The following is a 17,729-nucleotide window of genomic DNA, read 5'->3' on the forward strand; positions in this document are numbered from 1 at the left end:
ACCTTCTGCCAACATACAATAGAGCCTTGATAGGGCATCTGCATTCTATGCTGTTTCCCAGGCCTGTGCTCCACCTGCAAATTTAAATCTTGTAGGGCTAGGGACCACTTCGTTACTCGGGCATTGTTTCCCATCTTCTCTCGCAACCACCTTAGGCTACGTTCACATTAGCGTTAAGCTAATGTGCGTCGGATTTGCGTCGGCGACGCAGCGGCATGCGCCCCCTATACTTAACATGGGGGACGCATGCGTTTTTTTTTGTTGCGTTGTGCCACACATGCGTCTTTTTTGCCGCAAGCGTCGGACCAAGAAAACGCAACAAGTTGCATTTTTCTTGCGTCCGATTTTCGGCAAAAACCGACGCATGCGTCGCAAAACGCAGCGTTTTTGCGTGCGTTTTGCCGCGTTTTTGCGTGCGTTGTGCGTTGCGTCGCCGACGCAGCGGCGCACAACGCTAGTGTGAACGTAGCCTTAGTGGGGCATGGTCTGACGCTACCCTGAACCTTCTACTTAACAGGTAATACCTCAGAGTGTCCAACACCCACTTGATGGCTAAACATTCTTTTTCCACTATGGAGTAGTTCTCACATGTGAACAGCTTCCTACGACAAAACTACTCCCAGCCCAACATCCGATGCATCCGTCTGGATCATAAACTCTTTGGAGAAGTTGGGAGCCACCAAAACTGGCTGTTTAAAGAGGACCAGTTTCAGTTCCTGGAAGGCCGCCTCAGCTTCTGGGGACCACTTAGCCACTGCCTGCGTCGTCCCTTTCGGATTTCAGAAGATCCGTCAGCGGGGCTGCTATCAGAGCAAAGTTAGCAAATCTTCTATAGTAGCCCACAATATGTAGAAATGCCTTGACATGCTTCTTTGAGAGGGGCTGTGGCCAGCTCTGGATCGCTTCCACCTTATTGACTTGAAGTTTTATTTCACCTCTACCTATCACATAGCCTAGATATTTGGCTTCCTCCATCCCCATAGCTTTCTCTACCACCTCATAGGGGCTCCGCCACATGACCAGGAACTTGCTCTTCACTGTGGGCACCAGCATTAGTAGGGCATCACCTTGGCAATCCTCTCTTGCAAATAGGCAATATGCTCCACCACACTTCTATAGGGTGTGGTCTCAGCTTCTCAGGACTCTTTCGCCACATTTTGGCCATGGAGTAGTTCAAATGTGGAGAAGCCTGTGGAAGCTAGGGGAACTTCCCTGATGGAGAATAACAGAACATATAGGGAAGCACAGTCCCAGTCTCGACTGTCCTTCTCCACTGCTTTATTCAAAATAGCCTTCAAGGTTTTATTAAACCTCTCCACCAGTCCATCTGTCTGGGGATGGTATACTGAAATTCGGAGTTGTAAAATCTGCATTTTCTTACACAACTCCCTCATGACCTTTGACCTGAAGGGGATCCCTTGATCAGTTAGTATCTCCTTTGGCAGACAGGTTAGAGAGAAAATGCGGAGCTGCTCCTTAGATATACACTTTGCTGAGGAGTTTCTTAAAGGTACCGCCTCTGGGTACTGGGTAGCATAATCTAGGACCACCAATATATATTGATGTCCTCTTGAGAACTTCACCAGGGGCCCAACTAAATCCATCGCTATGCTTTCGACTAGAACCTTAATGATGAGCAATGGTACTAGAGAACTGCTGAAGTTGGCCACCGGGGAGTTAGCTGGCACATGGGACAGGAACAACAATTCACCTCACTTCTTGGCTTGGTTACTCTATAAAGCAGATCCTCATTCATAGCAAAATGAAAAAACCAACTGTTGGCCCCCGGCTCCTGAGGTACCCCATTTAACACTGTTACATTTTCAAACGCTCTTTTAAAAGTTCGGTCCCTGAGTTAGGCAGTTCCAAAGTTTCCCTCGTAAACTTTGGCCTTAGGGGATGCTACCTCACCCTCATCATTGATAAGCACACACATGGTCAAATCGTCCACTACGGCCTGCAGCGAGGTTTCTTTAGGGGTGATCTGGCTGTCCGAACAACCAGGCATCCGCATGGATACACCAGACTCTCACCACCTTCGCAGAGACCAGCCGATATGGACGTGTGGCCCTTATCAAAGTCACCAAACTTCCTGAGTCCAACAGTCCAGTCATTTGCACCGCGTTTACAGACACTGAGCATGCCTGAGGGCCCTCGCCAAGTTGAGGAACCGCGCTGCAAGCGAGTTAGGCAAAATAGGAGCAAAAACAGCCTATGCTGTAGTCTATTGGCTCAGAGTTCATTGGACACCGGATGGCTCCAACAGAAAACGGATGGGGACTGATTACAGTGATTCAGATCTCTTTTGGGACTTTGGATGCCCCCCCAGTTCAGATTTAGTCCCCTTCTGTTGGGAGCCATTCCCCCTTTGCGAACCCCAGAAAGGCTTGACTACCGAGGGAACCATTGAATGCCTGGTACCTCTCCACTGGGCCCTAGGCCTACCAGCCCATCTATATTTTGGATTTTGGGGATCTCCCAGGGCAACCCAGGACTGAATTGGCTTTGACAGAGAGTTGATAGCTCCCTTAGAGGTCTTGAACCTTCAATCATTAGATTACTTGTACTATATAGTGTAATACTACAGGTCCGTGGAGTATCAAGATGGCTGTCATAATAACTCATCCATCCCTCTAACGCGGGTATGGGTTAAGAACAGGCTAATTATTCATTTATGTTCTTTTGTTTTTCCTTGCCAAATTCCAAGGGTCATACATTTTTATTTTTCTATCAACATAGCCAGATGATGGCTTCTTTATGAAAATCATTGTAGTTGTGAATGACACCATTCATTTGATAATACAATGTACTGAAAAACAGGAAAACACTTCCAGGTGGATGAAATGATAAAGAAAATGTATTTCCATCACTGTTTTTTTTTTAAATTCTTTATTTATAAATTTTAAACATACAATGAAAGTAAACTCACAGCTTGATAGATCACAGAGAACGTTGTCTCCTGTATAAACATAGTTATACACGAGAGCTTGTACAAACACCAAGGGGAATGTAAAACAAACAATAATAAACAGAATAAAAGGAACTAGGCATATACCAGGTGTATCCATAAACTTACAGACTGCGTAGATTCATCGAGTAAACAATTATTTGTGATTAATATGTTAATAGAATCAAACTTGTAATCCTAGAAGAGAAATTGTGGCTAAAATCAAGAGTCGAGTAAACTATAGAGGGAACCAACGGGTCACCTGAAGGGGCCCTTCCCTCAAGGGAGCTCAACCACTGCTGCATCCAGGAGGAAACTAGTGACCCCAATCCTTTCCAGACCATCCAGTCCAGGGAGCCCCGATCTTAACAAAATGGTTGTGAGAGAAGGTCTCCCAACTCGAGAGTTCCTCCAGTCTGTAGATATCCTTAATTTTCTCTAACCATTCCCCTATAGTTTTTGGGGTTTGTTGTTTCCATTTTAAGGCAATTAGGTGTTTTGCGGCTCCTAACGTCAAAGGGAGAAGGTCACGTTTTTGGGGATTGAAATTGGGTGTGGGGAGGGACAGAAGTACTTCTGGGGCAGTAAGTTCCAATTTTATCACCCCTAGGGCTTTCAATGTATCATTATCTTTAGACCACAAATGTTGAAGTTTCTGACATGTCCAAAATATGTGAGTTAATGTGCCTCTCGATATCCCGCATCTCCAGCATAGAGGAGACTTGGCTAAGCCCAGATGAAAGAGCTTCTCCGGAGTGTAATTCCACCTTGATAGAATTTTGTATGCAGTTTCCTGAAGCAGGATGCATCTAGAGAAGCCATGCGAGTTGAAACACACCATTTGTCTTTCTTTTGGTGATAGGGTGGTGTTAAGTTCAACTTCCCAAGAATGGAGAAATAGTGGGGTAGTGTTTTATTTAGAGTTTATAAGATTAATGTAAATTTTCGAGATGAGTCTCAGGATAGGTGGGTGTATTTTGTTAGTAAGTCCAACCAAAGCCACTGGGGAGGGGAGTGGTCAGTTTTTTGATCGGCTTCATAAAATGTGTCACATGTATTTTTTGAAGATAACCAGTTGGGCGTTTTGTAGCTTCCAAAGACCACAAGTTAATGCAAGGTATTTTGTCCACCATTGTTTTTTTAGTTTTTTTTATTATGTTCATTGCATGATAAAAATAACCTGTAAACAGGAGTCTCCAGATCAGTACGATTATTGCAATACAAAACTCCATTGAGCTGTGTAAAGACTTTTTTGCATGACAAGTTGACTGTCTTACTGATACAGATACCAATTTAGGGTACATATAATATTTTGATTGCTTTTTATTGTATTTTTCATGGAGGTATGTTAACCAAAATGCAGCAATTCATTTGCTTCAATTTTTTTCTCATTATGGCATTTATAGTTCAGGTTAATACATTTTTTATTTGTATATATTAGGAATTTTACAGACAGGGCAATACCAAATTTGTAAGAAAAAATATATAATTATTTTTAATGGGGCAAAATGAGATTTTAATCTTTTTTTTTTTTTTTTTCATGTTTTTACATTAGAAAAAAAAAAAATCTTTATCTTATTGTCCTCTTATGGCCCTTGAACCTGTGATTGTTTAATCGCTTTTCTATATACTGCGATACCTAAATATTGCAGGATATAGTATAAATGGAAGTCTCCTTTGAAGCTCAGCATGTGGCTGAGATTCGCAGGAGTATCAAGATGGCAGCCATAGGGGCTGTCAATAGGTCTTTGCTGCTATGTCAACCTCTTGGTAATCCATGATGGTGTCCTAAAGGGTGTGAGTGACCATCTATATATAAATGACCCTGTCATGAGTTGAAATGTCCATGTAAATGATTAGCAACAGCGACTGGTGCTCATCTCCAGCCGCTGTGGTTGGGGACAGAACCTGGATGTGTAACACAGCCAGCATCTAATATGTGTGGAGTGGGCTCAGTATAGTATTATAAATTGTATTTGAAGCATATTTTATGTTTATTTTGTTGTAAAATCATCTTCTAAATCCTCATTACAAACATGGTGGATATGCCCTAATGAGTAAGGGGTAATGCACTTGGCTCTCTACAATAGACCATGGGTTTTTGAGCTTACTCCCTAATGTATCACAACTCCCATAAACTACAGTGGAAAGCGCCACAGGCACAATGGTCACCTGTTTAATTTCCACACTCAAAAATAGGTCAAGAGACCCCACTGTCCTAATGTATGAGGCATCCAGAGATGTATACAACGTGCATTTAGTACTTGCCAGTCCCTGCTCCTCAGCTGCTTGACCCTACTCTTCCCTGTGTGTCTCGTCACATGTGGTTGACCTGTCAGACTAGCATTTTTGAGTCCGTATGACTGGGGCTGCACAGAACGACATTATGGGCCAAAGGTTGTGCCCCCTGGTCTATATCAAACCTTTTTTTCCTGAATTAACCAAAAAACCTTGCTACTTGCTAATCTATATGTCTATCAATATTAGTTAAAGGGGTTGTCCAGGATTAGCATGAAAGTCTGCAGTCACTCTATGTGACTGCAGACTATTGAATCCTCACAGTATGTGCACTGTACGTGGTCAGGATTCTGCGGTGCAGGCGGTATGCGATTTTCATACTTCTGGTCACATTCTGACTAGACGTGCGTGATCTTGCTCAATGCAAGTGAATTGAGTGAGGCCGAGCACATCTAGTCGGCACATTACCATATGTATGCAAATCACATACTTTTGGTCAAGTAACGGCCTACTCTCACAACTGGCCCCTGAGAATCCTAACAGCGTGCAGTGTACATACTGTGAGGATTCAACAGTCTACAGTCACAAAGAGTTAAACTGCAATTGTGACAAAATAATGTGTTAATGCAGCCTAAGGAATAGAAGAGTGTTGAAGTCAGCTCAATAATGTTTAAAGTTGCCTTTCTATATCAAGAAATTGTACACACTGAGCGAAGAACATATATACATATATTTATTATCAGAATAACTCTCTTTTTTTGTGATTCAACAAATAAGACTGATGGACAGTGACGTAGTCAAATTTCTGAACGATGCCTGTGAATTTTTCTGCCGAACTTTGCTATTGATGGCGGCCATGGTGGAAGAACTTCTCTGTTCATGAACTGCCATTTCCTTATTTTCAGGAATATGTACGGATAGCTACATACATTGTATCCGCTGACAAACAAAAAGTCTGATTCCACCAAAGACGGACATGGATAACTCCTTTGCTCATCTTGGTCTCACTGGCGGCTTGGTGTGCGCATTGCTTTTTATTATATCCTCAATTTCCAAGGAACACACCATTATATTTCCGTCTATATAACATGTGCAGCTTATATTTAGGCATTTTGTCCTGTGTCACCTCTATTCTAATTATTTCATCGGATTTAGTTTCCACCCTCTACCCTCACGAATGTGTTATCGAAGTGTGAAAAACACTTAGGTATGACTAGCTTATGACTTACCTTATGCTTCCTTTAACATTTAAATATTCAACTGTTGTCCTGGCGCAAAACTAGCACGCTATAAAATAGAAAACTATGCTCATGTTTTACAGAAATATGATTGTGTATCGATTTGCTGTCTATGATGTTAACATGCTTTCCAAACCAGTACCATCACACCTCATAAATAAAAAAAAAATCATAAAAAATAAACAGAAAAATCTTACCCAGAAAAGTCTTCTTGGTGCATAGTTATGATAATAGCTTCAACAGAATCACCCACGGAATTAATTAAAGGCTGAACAGCATTTCCCATAAGATTATCGATAGTCTGAGAAAGAAGCGAGAGCAGTATGGAAATTAGGACTGCCGATCAGAACACTGATGGACAGGTCAATTTTATTCTAAATTTGAATGCCAGAGATAATCCTATGTAATGGTACATTAGTCTTAGGACAGGTCTTTAATAAAACAAAACAAGGAGATGTTCCCAAAAAGTTCTTGGTATTATATGCAATTCGCTTTGAAAAGCAAAGAAGTAAGCAAGTTCATATAGAGCTAAGTAGATTTTATGGAGAGCATCAAAAATGTTACTCTGTTATAACTAATAAAGAGCTCTCTAAAATCTCAAAAACATATAACATAAAAACACAGATGCTGTATTCAAGAATCATCTTCTGCTTGCAAATACTGGTGAGTGTGCCAGCGTCTTAAAGGCACAGGACCATAATCTTAGGGTAATTAGTTTTATATAAAGGACTCTACTCCGTTGAGAAAAAGGAATGTAGACATAGGCTTAAGAGTTGTATTGTGATGTCTAAACTCAAACGTAGAAGATAAATCAGAGGTCCAAAGACCCCCATACACATTAGAATGCTGCCGGACACAAGACTGTTTGTCTAATCACTAGCTATGTCTCCTGTCTGACTGCCTAATACACAGGAACACTTGGTTTGTCAGGCTTTGTTGCCCATTTTGCCCATGAGAGAGCTGCTGTTGGAATCCTCTGGCAGTGGCTTATATCTTGGGGAACAAAATTATCAACCACTGAAATTCGGATAATAATACAGATGATGTCAAGGGATAATCAGAAGCCCCCTATACACAGTCACTTGGCCAATCTCAAGCACATAATAGTGAAGGGGTTGTCCGTTCTTAGCTACATGTCTGCAGTCACCTTATGTGACTGCAGAATTATTTCTCACATTGCGCACACTGCGCGCTGTGAGGAGTCGGCTCCAGGAGCAGGCGGTTATGTGACCGCAAGCCTGTGATTTGTATACTTCCGATTAAATAGTATCCGGCCTCACTCAATACATTAACATTGAGCGAGGCCACGTCCATTGAGTCGGCACATGACCACATGTATTTGAATAACATTCACGGTGACATGTCCGCCGCTCCCAGAACTGAAAAATCCTCACATGTCATGATTCACAAGTCTGCAGAAACATAGTGACTGTAGACCTGTAGCTTTACACTGGACAACCCCTTTAACATTTAATGTCTATGGGGGCCTTCAGATCACACGTCTGATTGCATCTCAATCTAATCTGAAACATTTGTCTTATCTTTGTGTGCCTATTATACACAATTGCTCTCCGTGTCTAATAATATATGCTAAACATAGTACAACGGTATAACTGTATGTGCGAATAAATGTTGCTTTCGACTTTTAAACACCGTTCATAATCATTGGTAAATTGCATGCTGATACAGCAAATTTCAGCTCTGATCTGATTAGTGAGGCATGGTTTTTATGTGCAGAAAAATCCGAGATTCTTTCAGAAATAAAATACCATGTAGCACCATTCATATGCCACATTCAGTCCCAGTATTTGCTCTCTGCGGCTCTTCTATAAGAGCCGAAGAGCAAAACAAACATTACTCTGTTTTGGTTTTTTTTATAATTTTTATTGAACTCATTCATGATGACAAACAATCGAGAGACCATATTACCTTCATGGCAGCAGTTATATTCTGTTCTGCAGCTGCTGGAAGTGAACTCTGCCCTGATACAACCTTCAAACAGAAGAAAATGCAGAATCATTAGACATATCTATTGCTATATCACAGGATGAAAATTGAGATACAAGATCCAAAAATAGCAACTTCCTAGAAAAAAAACAATGCTAGTAAATATTAATGAGTGCACAGGCACAAACAGGTTTCTACTCAAGGTCACACGATTTTAAGGTTTTTCACATGTATTCAGTGGTTAGACGGAGTTATCTTGAGCCACTTATTTGATATTTGGAGAAAATAAAAAAAACTCATTCCCCCTAAACGTAATATACTGAACATGTTCAGCATTAAAGGTGTTCTTCGGGCAGCAACTAAATTTCTCATTTCACCCTAAGTGACTACAAAAGTCCAAATCCTGACAGTGTGCATTACGCACACTGTCAGGATTCCCCTCTATTTCCAGCTGTAGTAAATGGACACATTGCCCATAGCATGGGATTTGGATACTTGCGGTCATGGGCTGACTAGAAGCTCATCCGCTTCTCTCAATAAAAGTTGGGAGATGACTAAGCATACAAACTTATAAATTGAAATCGACAGACTTATGTCTACCTTTAATCTTAAAACCATGAAACTGTATGGCTTGTAAAATAATTTACAAAAAGACAATAATGGCATTCACAGATTTAAGGATCCCTTTTAACTTTTATTAATGTAACTCAAATACAGAAATTAGACCATCAGAACATGTATAAATTGGCCCCATCTGCACGGCAAATACTGGGCTTAATCACATTTGAAATAATTGGTTGAAAAAGATTAAACCAATTCGCACAATACAGAAAAAAAAAAAAAAAGTTGACATTGCAACTGAAAATAAAATGAAACAGCCTCTCTATAGGTATATTTCTAATTTCCACACCGTGGACTATAATTAACCCTGCATTTCATATGACCCACATTATCTACCAAACACTAATCTGAGCAAATGTAGCACTAAGTTCTTTGGTTAATTAAACATGAGCCAAACAAGACAGTATCGGGATTGGTGACAATGGCAAGTTATGGCATTTTTTCTTCCCCCAAAACGGAGAATGGATTGTACAGGAAAGCACAAATCTGTTGTTACAAGAATCTTCGTGCACTCCAATTTAGTATTATTTTACCTTTGAAATTTAGCAAAAATTAAATCTCAGAACCAGACTACATATGTTGGAACACCACTAAACCCTTTACAATTACTAAAAAACTGTTCTGAATAGAAAAAACAGTGTATCACACTATTCACTAATGTTCACATAAGTTCTGCAGGATGTGGCCAGTAATATAGATGGACGTGGACCACACAATATCTTTGTGGCAACAGTGAACACAAGGCAGGAACAAATCCAGGTAGAGGCCGCAGGTCTGGGGGAATAGAACCCCCTGTAGAGCTGGAAATGTGCAATATTGTATAGTATTTTATTTCATTACTTTTCAAGAACTTTTTGCCAATTAATCTGGGATAGAATTAAAGAAAAATAAATCAGCTGTCTATGGAAATTAATCACTGAAATAATAGTATATGCCTTGTGTCTAACAGTTCTTTTACTTTACATGATAGGCAATGATGCAACGTGTTATAAACGCCTTGATGCTTAAATGGCACCTTCCACCACTTCACAGCTTAGCGAGTGAAAATCCTAATGTGAAAACCCACCGACTCAAGAGTCTTTCCTGTAGGGTTTAGTCATGTATGAAAGACACCCTGGAGGTTCTAGTACAAGCTCATCCAGTGTACTAATGGACTTTAAAGGATCAATGCAAAGCTTAGACGTGGCAGGTGAACTGAACCATGGGACAAAAAAATAACTAGTACATTTTCTTTCGAAAGTAAATCAGGTTTTTTTAATTATTACAATGAAGTAACACAGATAGGGGGAGCACTGGTTCTCATTGAGGAGCTCTAACCATCTGATCACTCTTTCTATCCTCCTTCTCCTAGTTGCTGGAGACATCTCTCCGAACCCCGGCCCCCCATGTTATAGCCAGTCAAACCTCCCAACTGCTACACCAAGAAACCCCTCTAGCCTTATTAATATTCCCTGCATGCCTTCTGTCTCTTTGAATTGTGCCCTTTGGAATTCTCGCTCTGTGTGTAATAAACTCTCCTTCATTCATGACTTCTTCCTTTCTAACTCTCTTAATCTCCTGGCTCTTACTGAAACCTGGATCCAGCAGTCAGACACCACCGCTGCTGCTGCTCTCTCATTTGGTGGACTACACTTTTCTCATACCCCAAGATCAGACAACAGAGCAGGTGGAGGCGTTGGTCTGCTCCTTTCACCCAAATGTACCTTCCAAGTTATCCCCCAAGTACCCTCACTTGTATTCCCTTCCTTTGAGGTCCATGCTGTCAGACTCTACGTCCCCTTCTCCATGCGAGTGGCGGTGGTGTATCGTCCTCCCGGCCCCTCTCACCAGTTCCTGGATCATTTTGCCACCTGGCTTCCACACTTTCTCTCTTATGACACCCCTACCCTCATCATGGGTGATTTCAATATCCCAATTGCTTCTCCCCTCTCCCCATCTGCTTCTCACCTTTTATCTCTAACCTCCTCTTTCGGCCTCTCGCAGCATACTAACTCTCCAACACATGATGATGGAAACTCCCTTGATTTGGTCTTCTCCCGGCTTTGCTCACTGGATGATTTCACAAACTCCCCTCTCCCGCTCTCTGACCACAACCTTCTTTCATTCTCTATCAAGAACTGCCATCCCGCTCAGGTCACCCCCACTTTCCACACTTATAGAAACATACAGGCCATTAACACCCAGAAACTTATGAAGAACTTGCAGTCTTCATTGGCCCCAATCTCATCCATCTCTTGTCCTAATTCTGCTCTGAAGCATTACAATGAAACCCTGCAAAGTGCCCTGGATGAAGCTGCACCTCCTATACATAGAACAACTCGGCACAGACGGCGACAACCGTGGCACACGCTGCAAACACGTTTCCTGCAGCGGTGCTCCAGGTGCGCCGAACGTCTGTGGAGAAAATCTAATCTGCCCGAAGATTTCATCCATTATAAGTTCATGTTAAAAACATACAACTCTGCCCTTCACCTCTCCAAACAAACCTATTTCAACACCCTCATCACCTCGCTGTCCAATAACCCAAAACGTCTCTTTGACACTTTCCGGTCCCTACTCAACCCAAGAGAGCAGGCCCCAACCACAGATCTCCGCGCTGACGATCTGGCCAATTACTTCAAAGAAAAAATTGACCACATTCGACAGGAAATCATTTCCCAATCTCTTCATACCAAGCACTGTCCTCCCTCCCCCACTGCATCTAGTTCACTCTCTGACTTTGAACCAGTTACAGAAGAAGAAGTAAGCAGGCTCCTTGCATCTTCTCGCCCGACCACTTGCACCAGCGACCCCATTCCGTCGCATCTCCTCCAGTCCCTTTCCCCGGCTGTCACCTCTCACCTAACAAAAATATTCAACCTTTCCCTCACTTCCGGTATTTTTCCCTCCTCATTTAAGCATGCCATCATACATCCACTACTTAAAAAGCCCTCCCTCGATCAAAATTGTGCCGCTAATTATAGACCTGTCTCTAATCTTCCCTTCATCTCTAAACTCTTGGAACGCCTGGTCCACTCCCGTCTTACCCGCTATCTCTCAGATAATTCTCTTCTCGACCCTCTTCAATCTGGTTTCCGCTCTTTACACTCTACTGAAACTGCCCTCACTAAAGTCTCTAATGACCTACTAACAGCTAAATCTAATGGTCACTATTCCATGCTAATTCTCTTGGATCTCTCCGCAGCATTCGACACTGTGGATCATCAGCTCCTCCTCACTATGCTCCGCTCCATCGGCCTCAAGGACACCGTTCTCTCTTGGTTCTCCTCCTATCTCTCTGGCCGATCCTTCACTGTTTGTTTTGCTGGTTCCTCCTCCTCTCACCTTCCCCTTACTGTTGGGGTTCCTCAAGGATCAGTCCTAGGCCCCCTCCTCTTCTCTTTGTATACTGCCCCTATTGGACAAACAATCAGTAGATTTGGTTTCCAGTACCATCTCTATGCTGACGACACCCAATTATATACCTCTTCTCCTGTTATCACGCCGACCTTTTTAGAAAACACCAGTGATTGTCTTACCGCTGTCTCTAACATCATGTCCTCCCTCTATCTGAAACTGAACCTGTCAAAAACTGAACTCCTCGTGTTCTCTCCCTCTACAAACCTACCTTTGCCCGACATTGCCATCTCTGTGTGCGGTTCCACCATTACTCCAAAGCAACATGCCCGCTGCCTTGGAGTCATCCTTGATTCCGAGCTTTCATTCACCCCCCACATCCGATCACTGGCTCGCTCTTCTTATCTGCATCTCAAAAACATTTCCAGAATTCTCCCTTTTCTTACTTTCGACTCTGCAAAAACTCTTACTGTCTCACTTATTCATTCTCGTCTGGACTATTGTAACTCTCTACTAATTGGCCTACCTTTTACCAGACTCTCCCCGCTCCAATCTGTCCTGAATGCTGCTGCCAGGATCATATTCCTCGCCAACCGTTACACCGATGCCTCTACCTTGTGCCAGTCATTACACTGGCTACCCATCCAATCCAGAATCCAGTACAAAACTACTACCCTCATCCACAAAGCACTCCATGGCTCAGCACCACCCTACATCTCCTCTCTGGTCTCAGTCTACCAACCTACCCGTGCCCTCCGCTCTGCTAATGACCTCAGGTTAGCATCCTCAATAATCAGAACCTCCCACTCCCGTCTCCAAGACTTTACACGTGCGGCGCCGATTCTTTGGAATGCACTACCTAGGTTAATACAATTAATCCCCAATCCCCACAGTTTTAAGCGTGCCCTAAAAACTCATTTGTTCAGATTGGCCTACCGCCTCAACACATTAACCTAATTATCCCTGTGTGGCCTATTAATAAAAAAACAACAACATAATCGCGTTCCTCCATCATGTTCTCATACACTTTATGCAGTTAATAGCCTCTGTGTCTGTACTGTTACATACTTAGGCAGTTAACTGGTTCATGCAGCTTTACATGAACACCCGAGCCTTACACTATGGCTGGTCCAAATAACTAAAGCAATTGTTACCATCCACCTCTCGTGTCTCCCCTTTTCCTCATAGATTGTAAGCTTGCGAGCAGGGCCCTCATTCCTACTGGTATCTGTTTTGAACTGTGATTTCTGTTATGCTGTAATGTCTATTGTCTGTATAAGTCCCCTCTATAAGTTGTAAAGCGCTGCGGAATATGTTGGCGCTATATAAATAAAATTATTATTATTATTATTATTAACTGTAGTATGCAGCCTTAGCCACCCTTCACACGTCCGTTTTTTTTGTGTCCATGTTCGGGCTGTTTTTAATAAGTACTGCAAATAAGGACAAACGCACACCCATTGTATTCAATGGTGGGGGGCACATGTCAGGTTTATTACACAGACTTTGTGTCCATGTGAAAAACCCATAGACATGTCCGTTTTTATCAACAGCACGGACAAAATGCGTGCCACATACATGGACACTGATGACACATGGCTGACATCCGTGTGTTAGTAGCGTGACATGTACCGGTATCTGGGAAGAAGTGGTAGAGTTCACGCTGTTCCCAGGAGCCGGCTGCTGAAGGCAGCTCTTATCATTGTAGCCTGGTCTCCCTGTGATCAGCGCTACCAGGTGACATTGATGAGAGTTCTATTCAGCACCCGTTGAGTACATAGTGTATAAAGTTAAGAATAGATTAAAACAGTGGTGTGGGCTCCCGTGTAATTTTCGCTTTAAACCGTTTCAATTTTGTGTCTGTTTTTGCAAATCATTGCAACTATCTCCTGTCTCAGACTGATATGCTATACTGGAGGCTTTATAAATGGGGGCCATCATTTTATATTTAGAAGCCTAATGTTTTATAAAGAAATCAGTCAGAAGTAAGCAATTCTGCTGCTGCAGTTCACAAGGATTATGAGACGCCCTACTGCATAATCCATACGTTATCAATGAGAGGTTATGGACAGGTACACATGGCACACCAGTAATGCTGGGCAGAAGCTACACAGGTATGCAAGGCATTTATAGCCATGATGTGAGAATGTGAACACTGTTCTGGTGAAACATCATTTCAGGAACAAAATGATCTTTGTTAATAGCGATAATAAACCATGCCTAGTAACCGTGCATATAAGTGTTGCAAATGTTCATCTTTTGATTACATTTATTTATACTGATAATAAAGCATGGAGAAGAACCTCATTTATCAGAAGGCTCATATGGCTTGAATTTACAGACTTCATTTCAATGAGATCAGCGGCATAATTACATTTTCTCCAGCAGTAACTACTAAAAGCTGCATAATTAGATTTAGGTTTGGAGCAGCCGAAGGTCAAGCCCTTCTTCTACCGTGTCAGCTACGAAGTATACAGGAACAACATTTCAACCAAAAAGCTTTGGACACCTGGACACCCGCAGCATCTTAAAATGAATGGGCTTGTCCTGTTGGTCTTAAATCTGTCTATGCTTCTCTTTTCTAGCTTATTCTCACTGGATAAAAGGCTTTTAAAGCCAGAAAAGATATATACAGGCAGGAGGCCAAATAGATCCTGACAGGTGATCATGATATGCACTCATCTGATGTCAACCGGTCTTATCAACAAGCACGGGCACCATTTGCAGTAATATGCCTTGTGATGGCGCACACAAAATTACCAAGTGAGGGAAAATATAGCAATATATATTATAAATATAGGGGGACATTTGCGTGATCTTTTGTTTCGAATTTTGTGTCAGAGTTTTCCTGTGATGGAAATCACAGAGCAGAGCGGACTCACAGACTCATCTAGTGTGATCTTCTAACACCTAGGAAGAAAATCAGGAGATGGACTGCTCAAGTATGAAGGTGCCATAGCTCACAGAGAAGCTGCTTTTTTGTTTCTGGTACCACAATGACTGCTTCCATGAATTTATTATTCTGCCAAAAGATGTAAATATTCCACAAATCAGCTGTGTTTTTATACTAATTTTAAAGGGACTGGCTTTAATATGCAAATAAAAGTGCATAATGGTGCTCCTAGGCACAGGCCATGCCAAGGATGCACCGAATCCCCCTCATTTGCTTATTAAATAAAAGTAGATTTTTCAGCAAATATTAAACTGTAGATCCCTGGTATTTTTATAGAGGCTATGTCCCATATATAAATGTCTATGCAGTTTAATTGGCATTTTGCGGGTGACAGACTCCTTTTAGTTTAGCTCTGACATAGTTTGGAAGTATCGTAGTTTAAATTTGTTTCCAAATTCAACAAAGCACTGTTTTTTCTTATAGAAGAGACAATTGATTTCAATAGTTGCAAAAAATTAATTAGATTTTTTTGCAGAACAGAACAGTCTGCTCATGGGTGTGCAAGTAGCTAACCAACAATGTACCGTAATATTGATTGTCATGCTACAGCTAATATATACAGCAGTAATTTCTTTACAAGTTTCAGACAATTTTCTGTCTTTTGTGGGACAATATCAAACACTGTATTGTGTTCATATAATTTTTGTGGTAATTGGGTATTCTCATATTATTAAATTGCTATAGTTAGATACAATGGAAATAAGCAAGCTTGCAACTGACTTGATTTTGCCGTCTGCTTTCATTCTAATGCCATAAGAGCTTTTATCTTATATATTGTACAGCTGGTTTCCAAGGCGCTTGGCCACCAGAAACTGGACCAAGTATGCGCAGTAATTATAATCCAGGAAAAGAGTCATCTCCTAACATACCAGCCGCCTCTCACCAGCCCATTGATTTCTATGCAGCCGTTACTTGCTCAGAGTCCTGAATAATCACAGTCCCCCGCCACCCAGCATCAGCAGTTTCCAGAGCAGTTCTCATAAGAAGGACTCGCACTTTCCTAAGTGGTGTACCTGTTTAAAGACCTTATTATCTCCACAAGTAGATATATAGTTATAACAATGCACCCTTCAGAACAAACACTGACACACCGTTAATGTGTAGTAGCAAAATGAAGCTAACCACCAGAACTGTCGCGCAGAGAGGAGCATGTGCCCCCCAAGCAACCAGTTAATAAATATGGGGACTGCAGAACTATGACATATTCAATAGACAACTTGAGAATACCCCTTTAAGTTAGATTTACAATGATAGTGTTCTGTTTCCAAGATGTCCTTTTTGCAGGGCAGAACAACTTACAATTTGGATCTGCATGTGGTATTAGGCACACGATCTGCAGAGTTACCCATTCGGTGATATATAAGCTCTATGAGTCGATTTGTATACAGTTTCCCAGTACATGGATTTTGCAAAGAAGTTTGGTGACCCAAAAAAATTTGCAATTCTGTAGTTTAGATTTTTTTTTTTTTTTCCTTTGCAGCATTTACCTTATGGGTAAGTTAATGTTATAATTTCATATATGAGACTTTTTCAAAAGTGGCCATATCAAATATACCATAACTATTTTTTATTTCTTTAATATCCTAACAAGAGAAACAGAGAATTATTCAAAATTGTTAAGACTTTTTATTAATTTACCTTTATAAAAACTTTTTCCCACTTTATATTTAGTCAACTTGGGATAATTGAACCTGGAGTAATTTTATTGCCTGTTCAATATACTGTAATACTATTGCAGTGACAAGCTAAATGATAGGACTAAGATGACACCTATGGGAGCCTTTAGCAGGTCCCCAGCTGCTATGAAAACTCATTGACAACATGAAATCACCATCCTAAGTACTATATCATCAATTAAACCATAGAAAACATACCTTTTACTGCAATAAGTTAAGAGTACCGTATATATCAAATATGTTTTACTTAAAAAAAAAAAAAAAAATACTTGACCCAAAGCTTAATCTGTCTGTACTCAAGGAAGGGAAAAGGTTTACCCTAGTAGGCCACTATTGTCTCGATAGCTTGGTGCGGAGGTTGGCACCCTGCTCACCATCAACTATCCCTCCCTAGCCCGATATAGAAGAGAGTAGAATATAAAAATACCAGACAGCAAAACACTATACGGTGTAGAAATGTATAGAGACAGACAAGAAAGTACAACCTGGTTTGTAGTTTTACCAAGATATTGTCCAAAAATGTTGTTGGCTGTTCAATATATCTAGAGATATCACAAAAAATGGAGGAAGAAATATAGATCAAGGTTTCTTCTCATGAGCCACTAAATTCAGATTCCTAATAGAAGGACTGGATGTCTATGTCCAAAGATATCCCATACTGGTGTACTGGAAACCCAAATATTAAGGTATATGCTAAATATCAAATACATGTCAGGATCCAATATTGCACTTCATCCCAGTGAATCAAAGGTTGTGCATACTCTCTAGTCACA

At 41.3% G+C, this 17,729-nt stretch overlaps 1 protein-coding gene across 2 annotated transcripts in view; it reads right to left on the minus strand.

Moving 5' to 3' along the window:
* Positions 1 to 17,729, minus strand: part of COG5 (component of oligomeric golgi complex 5) — a 413,551-nt gene that overhangs the window by 94,343 nt on the left and 301,479 nt on the right. For both annotated transcript variants that reach the window (XM_077264784.1, XM_077264785.1), the window contains exons 16-17: positions 8,353 to 8,415; positions 6,621 to 6,724 (exon numbers count right to left, since the gene is read on the minus strand). In XM_077264784.1, coding sequence (XP_077120899.1) covers positions 6,621 to 6,724; positions 8,353 to 8,415 — 167 coding nt within the window. The remainder of the gene's footprint in view (positions 1 to 6,620; positions 6,725 to 8,352; positions 8,416 to 17,729) is intronic.

Source organism: Ranitomeya variabilis, chromosome 5 (genome assembly GCF_051348905.1).
Source record: "Ranitomeya variabilis isolate aRanVar5 chromosome 5, aRanVar5.hap1, whole genome shotgun sequence".
Classification (NCBI taxonomy): Eukaryota; Metazoa; Chordata; class Amphibia; order Anura; family Dendrobatidae; genus Ranitomeya; species Ranitomeya variabilis.